The sequence below is a fragment of the Oncorhynchus mykiss genome, chromosome 4 (genome assembly GCF_057628025.1).
Source record: "Oncorhynchus mykiss isolate SJ-2025 chromosome 4, ASM5762802v1, whole genome shotgun sequence".
Lineage (NCBI taxonomy): Eukaryota > Metazoa > Chordata > Actinopteri > Salmoniformes > Salmonidae > Oncorhynchus > Oncorhynchus mykiss.
Window position 1 is genome coordinate 92,132,779 of NC_143025.1, and position 16,495 is coordinate 92,149,273.

A 16,495-nucleotide genomic window follows, 5' to 3' on the forward strand; every position below is an offset into this window, starting at 1 on the left:
TACTGTAGTGTAGTGTAGGGTAGGGTAGTGTAGTGTACTGTAGGGTAGTGTAGGGTGGGGTAGTGTAGTGTAATGTACTGTAGTGTACTGGAGTGTAGTGTACTGTAGTGTAGGGTTGTGTAGTGTAGTGTAGTGTAGGGTAGTGTAGTGTACTGTACTGTAGGGTAGTGTAGTGTAGTGTAGGGTAGGGTATTGTAGTGTACTGTAGTGTAGGGTACTGGAGTGTAGTGTACTGTAGGGTAGGGTAGCGTAGTGTAGTGTAGGGTATTGTAGTGTACTGTAGTGTAGTGTAGGGTAGTGTAGTGTAGTGTAGTGTAGTGTAGGGTAGGGTACTGTAGTGTAGTGTAGTGTAGGGTAGTGTAGGGTGGGTTAGTGTAGTGTAATGTACTGTATGTACTGTAGTGTACTGTACTGTAGTGTAGGGTAGTGTAGTGTAGGGTAGGGTAGGGTAGGGTACTGTAGTGTAGTGTAGGGTAGTGTAGTGTAGTGTAGTGTAGGGTAGTGTAGTGTAGTGCAGTGTAGGGTAGTGTAGTGTAGTGTAATGTACTGTAGTGTAGGGTACTGTAGTGTAGGTTAGGGTAGTGTAGTGTAGTGTAGTGTCGTGTAGGGTACTGTAGTGTACTGTAGTGTAGAGTACTGTAGTGTACTGCAGTGTAGTGTAGAGTACTGTAGTGTAGGGTAGTGTAGTGTAGGGTACTGTAGTGTAGTGTAGAGTACTGTAGTGTGTAGAGTACTGTAGTGTAGTGTAGTGTAGGGTACTGTAGTGTACTGTAGTTTAGTGTAGTGTAGGGTACTGTAGTGTAGTGTAGGGTACTGTAGTGTAGTGTAGGGTACTGTAGTGTACTGTAGTGTAGAGTACTGTAGTGTGTAGAGTACTGTAGTGTAGTGTAGTGTAGGGTACTGTGGTGTTGTGTACTGTAGTGTACTGTAGTGTACTGTAGTGTAGAGTACTGTAGTGTAGTGTAGGGTACTGTAGTGTAGTGTAGGGTACTGTAGTGTACTGTAGTATAGTGTAGTGTACTTTAGTGTAGTGTACTGTAGTGTAGTGTAGGGTAGTGTGGTGTAGGGTACTGTAGTGTAGTGTAGTGTAGTGTAGGGTAGTGTAGTGTAGGGTAGTGTAGTGTAGGGTACTGTAGTGCAGTGTAGTGTAGTGTACTGTAGTGTAGTGTAGTGTAGGGTAGTGTAGGGTACTGTTCTGTACTATAGTGTATTGTACTGTAGTGTAGTGTAGGGTAGTGTTCTGTACTGTACTGTAGTGTAGTGTAGGGTAGTGTAGTGTAGGGTACTGTAGTGTAGTGTAGTGTAGGGTACTGTAGTGTAGTGTAGGGTAGTGTAGGGTGGGTTAGTGTAGTGTAATGTACTGTAGTGTACTGGAGTGCAGTGTAGTGTAGTGTACTGTAGTGTAGTGTAGGGTATTGTAGTGTACTGTAGTGTAGGGTAGTGTAGTGTAGTGTAGGGTAGTGTAGGGTACTGTACTGTAGTGTAGTGTACTGTAGTGTAGTGTAGGGTAGTGTTCTGTACTGTACGGTACTGTACTGTAGTGTAGTTTAGTGTAGTGTAGGGTAGTATAGTGTAGGGTACTGTAGTGTAGTGTAGTGTAGGGTACTGTAGTGTAGTGTAGGGTAGTGTAGGGTGGGTTAGTGTAGTGTAATGTACTGTAGTGTACTGGAGTGCAGTGTAGTGTAGTGTACTGTAGTGTAGTGTAGGGTATTGTAGTGTACTGTAGTGTAGGGTAGTGTAGTGTAGGGTACTGTGGTGTAGGGTAGTGTAGTGTAGTGTAGGGTAGTGTAGGGTACTGTACTGTAGTGTAGTGTACTGTAGTGTAGTGTTCTGTACTGTACGGTACTGTACTGTAGTGTAGTTTAGTGTAGTGTAGGGTACTGTAGTGTAGGGTACTGTAGTGCAGTATAGTGTAGTGTACTGTAGTGTAGTGTAGGGTAGTATAGGGTACTGTACGGTACTGTACTGTAGTGTAGTTTAGTGTAGTGTAGTGTAGTGTAGTGTATGGTAGTGTAGTGTAGTGTAGGGTACTGTAGTGTAGTGTAGTGTAGGGCAGGGTACTGTAGTGTAGTGTAGGGTAGTGTAGGGTTGGTTAGTGTAGTGTAATGTACTGTAGTGTACTGGAGTGTAGTGTAGTGTAGTGTAGGGTAGTGTAGTGTAGTGTAGGGTAGGGTAGGGTAGGGTAGTGTAGCGTAGTGTAGGGTAGTGTAGTGTAGTGCAGTGTAGGGTAGTGTTGTGTAGTGTAATGTACAAGGAGAGTCCTAACTAGTTTGTTGTACTGGGAAGGAGAGTCCTAACTGGTTTATTGTACTGGGTACTGGGAAGGAGAGTCCTAACTGGTTTATTGTACAGGGAAGGAGAGTCCTAACTTGTTTATTGTACTGGGAAGGAGAGTCCTAACTGGTTTATTGTACTGGGTACTGGGAAGGAGAGTCCTAACTGGTTTATTGTACTGGGTACTGGGAAGGAGAGTCCTAACTAGTTTGTTGTACTGGGTACTGGGAAGGAGAGTCCTAACTGGTTTATTGTACTGGGTACTGGGAAGGAGAGTCCTAACTGGTTTATTGTACTGGGTACTGGGAAGGAGAGTCCTAACTGGTTTATTGTACTGGGTACTGGGAAGGAGAGTCCTAACTGGTTTATTGTACTGGGTACTGGGAAGGAGAGTCCTAACTGGTGTATTGTACTGGGAAGGAGAGTCCTAACTGGTTTATTGTACTGGGTACTGGGAAGGAGAGTCCTAACTGGTTTATTGTACTGGGTACTGGGAAGGAGAGTCCAACCTGGTTTATTGTACTGGGTACTGGGAAGGAGAGTCCTAACTGGTTTATTGTACTGGGTACTGGGAAGGAGAGTCCTAACTGGTTTATTGTACTGGGAAGGAGAGTCCTGACTGGTTTATTGTACTGGGAAGGAGAGTCCTAACTGGTTTATTGTACTGGGTACAGGGAAGGAGAGTCCTAACTGGTTTATTGTACTGGGTACTGGGAAGGAGAGTCCTAACTGGTTTATTGTACAGGGAAGGAGAGTCCTAACTGGTTTATTATACTGGGAAGGAGAGTCCTAACTGGTTTATTATACTGGGAAGGAGAGTCCTAACTGGTTTATTGTACTGGGAAGGAGAGTCCTAACTAGTTTGTTGTACTGGGAAGGAGAGTCCTAACTGGTTTATTGTACTGGGTACTGGGAAGGAGAGTCCTAACTGGTTTATTGTACTGGGAAGGAGAGTCCTAACTTGTTTATTGTACTGGGAAGGAGAGTCCTAACTGGTTTATTGTACTGGGTACTGGGAAGGAGAGTCCTAACAGGTTTAATGTACTGGGTACTGGGAAGGAGAGTCCTAACTGGTTTATTGTACTGGGTACTGGGAAGGAGAGTCCTAACTGGTTTATTGTACTGGGAAGGAGAGTCCTAACTGGTTTATTGTACTGGGAAGGAGAGTCCTAACTGGTTTATTGTACTGGGTACTGGGAAGGAGAGTCCTAACTGTTTTTTTGTACTGGGAAGGAGAGTCCTAACTAGTTTATTGTACTGGGTACTGGGAAGGAGAGTCCTAACTGGTTTATTGTACTGGGAAGGAGAGTCCTAACTAGTTTATTGTACTGGGTACTGGGAAGGAGAGTCCTAACTGGTTTATTGTACTGGGAAGGAGAGTCCTAACTGGTTTATTGTACTGGGTACTGGGAAGGAGAGTCCTAACTTGTTTATTGTACTGGGAAGGAGAGTCCTAACTGGTTTATTGTACTGGGTACTGGGAAGGAGAGTCCTAACTGGTTTATTGTACTGGGAAGGAGAGTCCTAACTGGTTTATTGTACTGGGTACTGGGAAGGAGAGTCCTAACTGGTTTATTGTACTGGGTACTGGGAAGGAGAGTCCTAACTGGTTTATTGTACTGGGTACTGGGAAGGAGAGTCCTAACTGGTTTATTGTACTGGGAAGGAGAGTCCTAACTAGTTTATTGTACTGGGTACTGGGAAGGAGAGTCCTAACTGGTTTATTGTACTGGGAAGGAGCGTCCTAACTGGTTTATTGTACTGGGTACTGGGAAGGAGAGTCCTAACTGGTTTATTGTACTGGGAAGGAGAGTCCTAACTGGTTTATTGTACTGGGAAGGAGAGTCCTAACTGGTTTATTGTACTGGGAAGGAGAGTCCTAACTGGTTTATTATACTGGGAAGGAGAGTCCTAACTGGTTTATTGTACTGGGTATTGGGAAGGAGAGTCCTAACTGGTTTATTGTACTGGGAAGGAGAGTCCTAACTAGTTTATTGTACTGGGTACTGGGAAGGAGAGTCCTAACTGGTTTATTGTACTGGGAAGGAGAGTCCTAACTGGTTTATTGTACTGGGTACTGGGAAGGAGAGTCCTAACTGGTTTATTGTAATGGGAAGGAGAGTCCTGACTAGTTTATTGTACTGGGTACTGGGAAGGAGAGTCCTAACTGGTTTATTGTACTGGGAAGGAGAGTCCTAACTGGTTTATTGTACTGGGTACTGGGAAGGAGAGTCCTAACTGGTTTATTGTACTGGGAAGGAGAGTCCTAACTGGTTTATTGTACTTGGAAGGAGAGTCCTAACTGGTTTATTGTACTGGGAAGGAGAGTCCTAACTGGTTTATTATACTGGGAAGGAGAGTCCTAACTGGTTTATTGTACTGGGAAGGAGAGTCCTAACTGGTTTATTGTACTGGGAAGGAGAGTCCTAACTGGTTTATTGTACTGGGTACTGGGAAGGAGAGTCCTAACTGGTTTATTGTACTGGGTATTGGGAAGGAGAGTCCTAACTGGTTTATTGTACTGGGAAGGAGAGTCCTAACTAGTTTATTGTACTGGGTACTGGGAAGGAGAGTCCTAACTGGTTTATTGTACTGGGAAGGAGAGTCCTAACTGGTTTATTGTACTGGGAAGGAGAGTCCTAACTGGACACATGTGTTTAACTATAAGTCTTGTGTTCTTGGATACCAACATTCTTTCTTTTCAGAGGCCAGTTCAGACTGGGTAATAAGCCAGTGTCCGGCAAGCCGTGTGTCCACGTCCGTGTGTGTGTCTCTTTGCCTGTGTGGCTGAGGGCTGTTTAGCCAGCCAGGTCGACAAGGCACCCCGATAAACACATTGGGTGTAAGAAGGTCCTGTTTCCTACATACCGACCAATGGGTTCCCTTCCCCTCCCCTCCACTCCCCTCTGCTCCCCTGTGTGTGTGTGTGTGTGTGTGTGTGTGTGTGTGTGTGTGTGTGTGTGTGTGTGTGTGTGTGTGTGTGTGTGTGTGTGTGTGTGTGTGTGTGTGTGTGTGTGTGTGTGTGTGTGTGTGTGTGTGTGTGTGTGTGTGTGTGTGTGTGTGTGTGTGTGTGTGTGTGTGTGTGTGTGTGTGTGTGTGTGTGTGTGTGTGTGTGTGTGTGTGTGTGTGTGTGTGTGTGTGTGTGTGTGTGTGTGTGTGTGTGTGTGTGTGTGTGTGTGTGTGTGTGTGTTCCCCTCTTCACTGCAGTGGCCCAGCCGACCCAGCCAACCCCAAACATCCTGATACTCAGGTCTTATCAGTCAGGAAACACCGCTCCGCAGTCACATCCTCTTCACAGGAGCACGACTCAGCTGGTCCCAAAAAAACAACAACGTAGGAAGACCCGCCGAGCTAAAGTGCCAGACTTCAGGATTTGTCAAAAGCCCCCTGAATTCCTTTTATCATAAAGAGAGAGAAGAATTCAGGGGGGGAAACAAAAGCAAAGGGCAGAGAAATGAGGAACGTTTTAGAAACAGTCAATGATCAGAGAAATGAGGAACGTTTTTAGAAACAGTCAATGATGCAGATTTATTTGTTTATTAATTTCACTGTACAACTACAGTTTATAAAGAAGAGGGTGGGGGGAAGAGAGAAAAAGATGGATAGACAGAGGGAGGAGAAAGAGGGACAGAGAGAGGGAGAGAGAGAGGGAGGAGAAAGAGGGACAGAGAGAGAGAGAGAGAGAGGGAGGAGAAAGAGGGACAGAGAGAGGGAGAGAGAGAGGGAGAGAGAGAGGGAGGAGAAAGAGGGACAGAGAGAGGGAGAGAGAGAGGGAGAGAGAGAGAGAGGGAGGAGAAAGAGGGACAGAGAGAGGGAGGAGAAAGAGGGACAGAGAGAAAGAGAAAGAGAGAGAGAGAGAGGAGGAAAAAACAGAGAGAGAGGGGACCGAGTAACAACGAGGCTTCAGGCTTCTTGCCTGGGGCCCAGCATAGTCCGAGCAGGCATTGGTGACGCACTCCTATCAACATCACAGACCAAATAATATTACCAGTAAACAGTTTTCCTCTTGGTTACGACTTGGCAGCAAAAGAAAAACAATGCTGAGATAATTTCATAATTCACAATGCTGTTTTTTTTGTTGTTGCCCTCAATGAAATAAAATGCTTAATATAAGCAAACAGTTGTCTTTTGAAAAGTCGACGTCTTTCTCTCCTTCTTTCTTAATTAGAATATAATATTTTTAATACCAGTCAAAAGTTTGGACACACCTACTCATGCAAGGGTTTTTCTTTATTTTGACTATTTTCTACATTGTAGAATAATAGTGAAGACATCAAAATGATGACATAACACGTACCTTCATGACCTTCATGTCTTAAAGTAAAGATGGACTGTCGTTTGTCTTTGCTTATTTGAGCTGTTCTTGCCATAATATGGACTTGGTCTTTTACCAAATCTTCTGTATACCACTCCTACCTTGTCACAACACAACTAATTGGCTCAAACGCATTAAGAAGGAAAAGAATTCCACAATTTTTTACTTTGAACAAGGCACACCTGTTAATTGAAATGCATTCCAGGTGACTACCTCATTTAAAAAATGTTTTATTTATTTCACCTTTATTTAACCAGGTAGGCTAGTTGAGAACACCTTTATTTAACCAGGTAGGCTAGTTGAGAACACCTTTATTTAACCAGGTAGGCTAGTTGAGAACAAGTTCTCATTTGCAACTGCGACCTCTGGCCAAGATAAAGCAAAGCAGTTCGACACATACAACAACACAGAGTTACACATGGAGTAAACAAGACGCCCCACTCATGAAGCTGGTTGAGAGAATGCCAAGAGTGTGTAAAGCTGTCATCAAGGCAAAGGGTGGCTACTTTGAAGAATCTCAAATATAAAATATATTTTCATTTGTTTAACACTTTGTTGGGTTACTACATGATTCCGTATGTGTTATTTTCATAGTTTTGATGTCTTCACTATTATTTTACAATGTAGAAAATAGTAAAAAATAAAGAACAACCCTTGAATGGGTAGGTGTGTCCAAACTGTTGACTGGTACTGTATATTTGAGTATTATGCAGTATAATACCAAAACTATAAAAAAATATTTAGATACACCTTGATGTTAGTCTGTGCATGTCGGCGCGTGGTTATATACAAGTTGCAAATATTTTTATATAAAAGTGGAACTTTTATTTTAAATTAATTCAATTTCACAAACCATAAATCAGCATACAGTAAATAGTTATCATCATCGTTGCTATTTTCATTGTAAAGATTATGATCATACATGAAGTACTTCAAAAATAAAAAAAAGTATATAAAGTATTTTTCTTCATGGTACACTGTGGTGGCGTCCCAAAATGGCACCCTATTCCTCTTTATAGTGCAATACTTTTGACTAGAGCCCAATGGTTCCTGGGTAAACGTAGTGCATTATTTTTGGGAGCAGGCTACCATTTGTGACACCAGACAATGTTGTCTAGGAGAATTGGATAAGAAATATCCATCTAATCATCATTTTCTACTCAACTACTGAGGTAAAAACTCACCAACTAAATGTTGGGTAACAAATAATAAACATTCAAAACAGAAATAATCCATAATAACAGCATTATAATAAAGTGAAGGTGAAATTTAGGTGAAACATCAAAGTACTTCGACAAGAGATGAGAGCTCCTGAGCCTTACTGGCAACACGTTAAGACATTTTACCTCAACGACTCAAACTGTCCCGATTGTTATTCTGTTTTGGAAATAGACAGATAGAAGTGACAAACGAGTGTTCGATGTGAGCATCCCTGAGGTCTCTCGCTCTCTCTCTCTCTCTCTCTCTCTCTCTATACACACATATATATATATATATATATATATATATATATATATATATATATATATCTTTCTCTCTCTGTATCTCTCTCTCTCTCTAGAGGGGGGGGGGGGGGGGCTGATCCTAGATCATAATGAATCAGATTACATGGAGAGGAGGGGACAGATCCTAGATCATAATGAATCAGATTACATGGACCGGGGGGGGGGGGGACCTGATCCTAGATCAGCACTCCTACTCTAAAACGCTTGAGACATATGTCCCCTGGTCAGTTCCAGGTGTGACGACGAGAGCGGCGGGCGTAGGCATGGCGACCAGGTAACTCGACAACCCGTCCTGTCTAAGAGATGCCGTAGTTGTTGTAGTATGCTGCCGTGGCGTCCGCCAGCACAGAGATCAGGCTGGTTTCCCCGACGACGCTGCTTTCAGAAGACGGAGCTGAGGCCGATGTCACCTGGATGTGACCGGTCACCGTCATCGTTCCTCCTCCTCCTCCTCCTCCTCCTCCCTGTTCGGAACGGAACACCCCCACCCCTGCTGCTGCAGCGCCTGCCACCGTCGAGTTCAGGTACTGGTCGAACTCATCGCGGTCGACCTCCCCTAGAAGCTCTACCTGACTCAGCTGGTCCAAAGTCTCCAGGTGACTGTGGTTCTGCTCGGGAGGAGGGGATAGCTGACCCAAGTGGTGCTGTTGGTGGTGACCTGGGGAAAGGTGCCTTAAGTGAGGGTGATTGAGGCCCGGGTGGACCTGGAGCTGGGAGGACCAGGAGGATGGGTTGTAGTAGGACAGAGGATGCCCAGGGATGAGGCCTCCGGACTGGGTCTGGGACAAGTGGGAGAGGTGGGTCAGGTGGGAGTGGGAGCCACCACAGTGAATGGAAGTCTGAGTTGGGGTGTAGTCAGGGTGGTAGGATGAAGGACTGAGGCACATGGGACCCCCACCTCCACCTCCGGGGGTCTGACCCTGACGGTGCTGGTGGCGCTCCTCGGGGGAAGAGACGGACGAGGAGGAGGAAGAGGAAGAAGGGTAGTAGGAGGGGTGGTCGTGATCCAGAGGGGACATCTCAGGCGGGGTGGGGAGGCCGTAGGGATAGGTGTCGAAGCTGTTGGAGCTGGACGGTACGTCTCTGAAGGATCTAACCCCAGGTAGAGGCCCTGGGCTGCGGGAAGAGAGGGACGAGAACCCAACACCTCCGTCACCACCACTAACCCCATCCTCGTCCTTATCCAAACCCAAGGGGTGGCAGAGGCCCCGGGGGTCGGACAAGGCATTCTGGTCGGGGCCCGCCAGGCTGCCCAGCAGGAAGCCGGGGTCCACGCGTTTACAGATGCGTTTTAGCTGCTTCTTGCGACGAGGGCGATACTTGTAGTTGGGGTAGTCCTGCATGTGTTGCACGCGCAACCTCTCGGCCTCCTCCACGTAGGGACGCTTCTGAGAGGGGGTCAGCGCCTTCCACGACTTGCCTGGCATGAAGAAACAACAGGACATAGATTCATTTATTATCTACAATAGTCTTATCAATCAATAATAATCTATCACTTATTTAATGTTGGATGGAAGATAACTTTAAAGACATATTAGTTGACTGAAACATTAGTGAAGAAAACACATAGCTGCTATTAGTTTTTAACAGCAACAAAACGGGCTAATTGTTAAACGTAATTTGTAATCCGTTAAAATGTTTTTGGAACGGTCGAGATCAGAGAGCCACAGCTGTAACCAATGGTTACATGGTGTGTTTTGTCCATGCGTTATTACAGTTATGACACGGTCGCCGTTTAAATGAAAAGCATCTTCAAATTGTTGAGAATTATCTTGAAGATAATTTATGAACATCTAAGTGATGTCAGATCTCATTTCCAAAAGATGTCTTTACTGAAGGGCCATTTTCTTCTTTTGAAGGAATTTAACAGAAAAACATTTACCTTCCCATGGTTTATATATAAATAAAGTATAAACTCTCTCATGTTGATGATTTGTATATGTGTTTAATGGAAAAGGTAGTCTCATTGGTTTTGTCAATTTGAGTCCACACAAAAAAAACTCACTGAAGAACTGGTTCCCTTAAAAATGATAAATATTTATTTTAAATCTAAAACATCACATTTTCTCAGAAGGATGGAGACTTCTAGCAGCCTGAATTTCAGAAGAAGAAAAATGCACACTTTAATTCAATCTGGTTGAAACTAAATTATTCACCCTATTCCGTGGTCGGAGAGATTTGTACTAACAGAAAATAATAGCATCATAATAGCAAAGGGGATTTTGCGATAGGATACCTTATCCTGAAAACATATATTTATATAAGTCCATGTAAAAACGTGTTTTATTAACGGAATTTATTTTTTTTTTAAAAAGGAATACTGCTTTAGGGGAAAACATATTCTCTGTGTTCACACTAATACGGGCTACAATTTTTGTTGGCAAAGAGGAAAATAAAATGACTCATTCAATAATTTGAACGAAATAATGAACTACCCGCTATACCAAAAGGTAACCCAATTTTAACGAAAAGGCAACAAATAAGTCAAAATGAAAGTCTTTATTTTGAGCCTTAAAAGCTCATCCCCGCCAGTTCAATAGGAATGGATGCTTTCAAAATGTATCAAAATCAGCAAATATATATTTACATTTTAACTGGCTAATATAGTTTGTCTGTTTTGATGTATTTTATGAGCGAAATATAGTTGTGAGTGACGGAAAACAGACAATAACGAAGCGCAAGGGCGCACGTTGAGATTTACGCACTAATCCAAGTGACCCACGGGCCTCTTGATAAACTACCTCAATTTAAGACAACTTTGTGCAATGAGATTGATTGCCTATAAAATCGAATTAGCGACGTCCACTCATTAATTTACTGCCACTTAAAGTTTTCGTGAGGAGTTTATTTTTAATTTATTTTAGGACATAGCCTATATAACCAATATGCTCAAGAAACTAAGAAGTTTATATATATATATTTTTTTTAATCGATTATAGTTTCTTTATATACTTCAGGCTAAAATTGAATACATAATTTCTCATCTCAATTACCTTGAAAAGTTGTAGGCTAGGAATAGCTCTGATTTGACATAGCCCAACTGTTGGCAGAGCATGGGTATTGCGTAATAATGATAATAATAATATCATAAATATTGTATCTATAAATATTAAATATTTCCGTAAACATAAACGTTAATCTCACCTAGCATTTTACTGAGCTCTGCGTTGTGCAGGTCTGGGTTTTGGACAGCCAGGCGCTTCCTCTCATCTTTGGCCCAGACCATGAACGCATTCATGGGCCGCCTGATGCGCGGCTCCGACGCCTTGTCCACGGGAGTTCTGTGTGAGCCATGTCCGTCGGGCACGTCTCCATCTCCCGCCGAGCACTCAAAGCTCTCCGGCCAAGACGAGTACGCGCTGATCAGTGCAGCCATCCTCGCTCTCTGCGCTCTCTCCTCTCTCAACAAAACTTCACTTGCTCTCAATTTACTAGACTCTATTACAATGGGATGCGCCTTAAGAAATACGTTCCATAAGATATTTATCACTTTTTTTTAAGAGTAAAGAATTTGGGTTTGTAGCGACCTGACTCATCAACTGACTAAATTGGTTGAGCTGTAGGCTAGAAGTCTAAGCTAGACTGGATGCCACTTTTGGTTATGAGAAGCACCGTGTGTATGTGTGGTTTCTGATCTCCTCCAATGAGGTTGTGATTCAGTGTTTGCGATTCAGTGTTTGCTTGCGGTCGGGAGGCAAAACAGCTCTTTATATTTGGGCAGCAGGTTCCAACAGCAACCACAGAGGACTCTCAGCTCCTCCTTGACTGCAACTCGAAACCTGCCTTCGAGAAAAAAAAATAAGGGGGAGAGGGACATTTCAGCACCATTTACTAATAAATCACGTCATACAACAAAAACAGCTTTAATAGGCTAGGCCTAATGACAGTAATAAAAGAAGAAGTCCTAATTGGTTCTTAGCTGTCATCTTAACTGTCATTTTATAGAATATAATAACTTTTATTCACCCCCCCCAATGGTATTACATTGCTTTAGATTTTTTGTACATTATTTTTTTTCAAATTATTATATTTTTCATATTATCTTAATGTAGATTGTCTTGACAGTGATATTTTTGTTCTTTAAACCTGTAAAATAAGTAATAAGACACACGGAAAAGTTTCCAACACAAGTGTGTATTTACTTTGCCACCATTGGTCTATTTATTGCCTTTACCTCCCTCATCTCACCTCATTTGCACACACTGTATATATACTTTTCTATTGTGTTATTGACTGTATGTTTGTTTTACTCCATGTGTAACTCTGTGTTGTTGTTGTGTGTCGAACTGCTTTGCTTTATCTTGACCAGAGGTCGCAGTTGTAAATGAGAACATGTTCTCAACTGGCCTACCTGGTTAAATAAAGGTGTTCTCAACTAGTCTACCTGGTTAAATAAAGGTGTTCTCAACTGGCCTACCTGGTTAAATAAAGGTGTTCTCAACTAGCCTACCTGGTTAAATAAAGGTGTTCTCAACTAGCCTACCTGGTTAAATAAAGGTGTTCTCAACTAGCCTACCTGGTTAAATAAAGGTGTTCTCAACTAGCCTACCTGGTTAAATAAAGGTGTTCTCAACTAGCCTACCTGGTTAAATAAAGGTGTTCTCAACTAGCCTACCTGGTTAAATAAAGGTGTTCTCAACTAGCCTACCTGGTTAAATAAAGGTGAATTAAATAATAATGCCGAAGACACATTTCAGTTGAATGCATTCAGTTGTACAATTTACTAGGTATCCCCCCCCCCCCCCCCTTTCCCTTAGAAGCTTGACGCATGCACGATGATGGGGAAAGACCTATATTAGGCTGTAGGAAAGACCCTTTCCGTTCATTTTGACTTTCATGACTTCAAATGACGTAGTAAAAGGTGATCTGTCAATTTCTCCAGCCTGGTTTCTAAGGATATACCGCTGGTTTCTAAGGATATACCGCTGGTTTCTAAGGATATACCGCTGGTTTCTAAGGATATACCGCTGGTTTCTAAGGATATACCGCTGGTTTCTAAGGATATACCGCTGGTTTCTAAGGATATACCGCTGGTTTCTAAGGATATACAGCTGGTTTCTAAGGATACACCTCACCTGAGGACGTGTATGTAGACTAATCATACCTGCTCTTCTTCATGGCCTAAGAGACAGTTTATGCTTGATCGGAAAATGTGGTCGGAGGCGCATTGTGATGTACAGGTCATCTACAAGTCTCTGCTAGGTAAAGCCCCGCCTTATCTCAGCTCACTGGTCACCATAGCAGCACCCACTCGTAGCACACGCTCCAGCAAGTATATCTCACTGGTCACCCCCAAAGTCAATTCCTACTTTGGTCGCCTTTCCTTCCAGTTCTCTGCTGCCAATGACTGGAACAAACTGCAAAAATCACTGAAGTTGGACACTCTTATCTCCCTCACTAGCTTTAAGCACCAGCTGTCAGAGCAGCTCACAGATCAGATCTCATAGCCCATCTGTAAACAGCCAATCTACCTACCTTATCCCCATACTGTATTTATGTATTTATCTTGCTCCTTTGCACCCCAGTATCTCTACCTGCACATTCATCTTCTGCAAATCTACCATTCCAGTGTTTAATTGCTATATTGTAATTACTTCACCACCATGGCCTATTTATTGCCTTAACTCCCTTATCTTACCTCATTTGCACTCACTCTTTATAGACTTTGTTTTCTTTTTTTCTACTGTATTATTGACTGTATGTTTTGTTTATTCCATGTGTAACTCTGTGTTGTTGTTTGTGTCAAACTGCTTTGCTTTATCTTGGCCAGGTTGCAGTTGTAAATGAGAACTTGTTTTCAACTAGCCTACCTGGTTAAATAAAGGTGTTCTCAACTAGCCTACCTGGTTAAATAAAGGTGAAATATATATATATTTTTTTAATGTAATTGAGGAGCCTCCGGAGGCAGCAGAGGCCAAATTGAGCTCTGTACCTTCATCATCTCTCAAATTTTGCAACAATGCAGAGGATTCTGTATAGCTCCACATTGACATGATCGGTTGACAGTACGTGAGGACGGACAGTCCTGTAATAAACACAAACTCACTTCCTTGACAACTTCCTTGACAACAGTTCTGTGCTGCTTCAGTGAAGCTCAAGAAGAATGAATGCCCTGACCGTAAATGTTGTATCAACGTAAATGTTGTATCAATGTAAATGTTGTATCAACGTAAATGTTGTATCCCCGTAAATGTTGTATCACCGTAAATGCTGCATCACCGTAAACGTTGTATCACCGTAAATGTATCAACGTAAATGTTGTATCAACGTAAATGTATCAACGTAAATGTTGTATCAACGTAAATGTATCAACGTAAATGTTGTATCACCGTAAACGTTGAGTGATAATTAATTATTCAAGTGACATCAGCCTAGTAAAATTCTGGTTCTCTCTGTAGTGCCAATAGGTCTCCCTATTCCTGTCTCAATGTCCTAAAGCCCTGGTTTAGAAACTCACATTCATTACACATTTATCACGTTGAAAGAATCCCTATAAAAAAAATATATCACTCAAGCAAAGAAGTCTACAATCTCCGACCTACACCCCAGTAGCCCCTAGAGGTAATGGAGATCGATGCGGTAAAGAGGTCAATGTGATGCAGACCGTTGGGGGGGATAGAAGGACACAGGATTGACCTCTTATCGCATATCTATCCTCATGTACCTCTCCGATCTCTTTCCAGGAGTTCAAATACATTTTCTTGTCTACAAGGGTAGACTTCGTATATAAAGATGTCTTTTTTTTTTGTTGTGAACTTGTTCTGATAGCCTTTCATCAGAAGTTCTCCATGTTTGTTGTCAAGGATGTTTAAAGGAAGGGAGTTTGTGGTTATACAGGATGTACCCCCCCCCTCCCCCCCCCCCCCCTCACCTACTGTCAACCAATCATGTCAATGCGGAGATATGTGGAGGACTCAGCATTGCAAAAACAAAATGGGAGGCACACGGCATCGTCGTACGCTCGGTTTGACCTCTGCAAGCCTCTGGAGGCTCTGCAATCGCATCACACCTTCCGTATGGAGAATCCAGATCGCATTTTCAGATGAAGAAACCATTGTCTACAAGGGAGAGATACCTGAGGGAGAAACAGAACGTACAATGTAATTGTACAGGACAAAATGTAAGTACACTACATGACCAAAAGTATGTGGACACGTGCTTTTCAAACATCTCATTACAAAATCACGGGCATTAATATGGAGTTGGTTCCCCCTTTCTGGGAAGGCTTTCCACTTGATGTTGGAACATTGCTGCGGGGACTTGCTTCGGTTCAGCCACAACAGCACTAGTGAGGTCGGGCACTGATGTTGTGGGTGATTAGTCCTGGCTCACAGTTGGAATTCCAATTCATCCCAAAGGTGTTCGATGGGGTTGAGGTCAGGGCTCTGAGCAGGCCAGTCAAGTTCTTCCGCACAGATCTCCACAAACCATTTCTGTATGGACCTAGCTTTGTGCACGGGGGCATTGTCATGCTGAAACAGGAAAGGGCCCTTCCCCAAACTGTTGCCACAAAGTTTGAAGCATAGAAGCATCTAGAATGTCTTTGTATACTGTAGTGTTTAGAGTCCCCTTCACTGGAACTAAGGGGCCCGAACCATGAAAAACAGCCCCAGACCATTATTCCTCCACCATAACCAGATTAGTCTGTCGGACTGCCAGATGGTGACACGTGATTCATCACTCCAGAGAACGAGTTTCCACTGCTCCAGAGTCCAATGGCGGCGAGCTTTACACCACTCCTGACGAAGCTTGGCATTGTGCATGGTGAACTTAGTCTTGTGTGCGGCTGCTCGGCCATGGAAACCCATTTCCTGAAGCTCCTGAAGAACAATTATTTTGACGTTGCTTCAAGAGGCAGTTTGGAACTCTGTAGTGAGTGTTGAAACAGTGGACAGGCGATTTTTACACCCTACACGCTTCAGCTCTCAAAGGTCCCGTTCTGTGAGCTTGTGTGGCCTACCACTTCACGGCTGAGCCGTTGTTACTCCTAGACGTTTCCACTTCACAATAACAGCACTTACAGTTCACCGTGGCAGCTCTAGCAGGGTAGAAATATGACAAACTGACTTGTTGGAAAAGTGGCATCCTATGACGGTGCCACGTTGAAAGTCACTGAGCTCTTCAGTAAGGCCATTCTACTGCCAATGTTTGTCTATGGAGATTGCATGGCTGTGTGCTCGATTGTATACACCTGTCAGCAACGGGTGTGGCTGAAATAGCCGAATCTACTAATTTGAAGGGGTGTCCACATACTGTACAGTGGGGCAAAAAAGTATTTAGTCAGCCACCAATTGTGCAAGTTCTCCCACTTAAAAAGATGAGAGAGGCCTGTAATTTTCATCATAGGTACACTTCAACTATGACAGACAAAATGAGGAAAAAAATCCAGAAGATCACATTG

At 43.2% G+C, this 16,495-nt stretch overlaps 1 protein-coding gene across 1 annotated transcript; it reads right to left on the minus strand.

Moving 5' to 3' along the window:
• Positions 1-7,391: 7,391 nt before the first annotated feature.
• On the minus strand, positions 7,392-11,829 carry LOC110522657 (SRY-box transcription factor 7). Its single transcript, XM_021601136.3, has 2 exons — positions 11,239-11,829; positions 7,392-9,514 (listed from the first exon to the last, which is right to left on the minus strand). The coding sequence occupies exons 1-2, from the start codon at positions 11,468-11,470 to the stop codon at positions 8,391-8,393; spliced, it is 1,356 nt and encodes a 451-aa protein (XP_021456811.3). The 5' UTR covers positions 11,471-11,829; the 3' UTR covers positions 7,392-8,390.
• Between the last annotated feature and the right edge of the window lie 4,666 nt (positions 11,830-16,495).

Bases quoted from the DNA above. Each gene is read 5' to 3' on its own strand.
- LOC110522657 (XM_021601136.3), bottom strand. From the start codon at position 11,470: ATGGCTGCACTGATCAGCGCGTACTCGTCTTGGCCGGAGAGCTTTGAG. The intron at 9,515-11,238 runs GTGAGATTAACG...TCTTCATGCCAG, and splicing joins AGAGCTCAGTAAAATGCTAG to GCAAGTCGTGGAAGGCGCTG.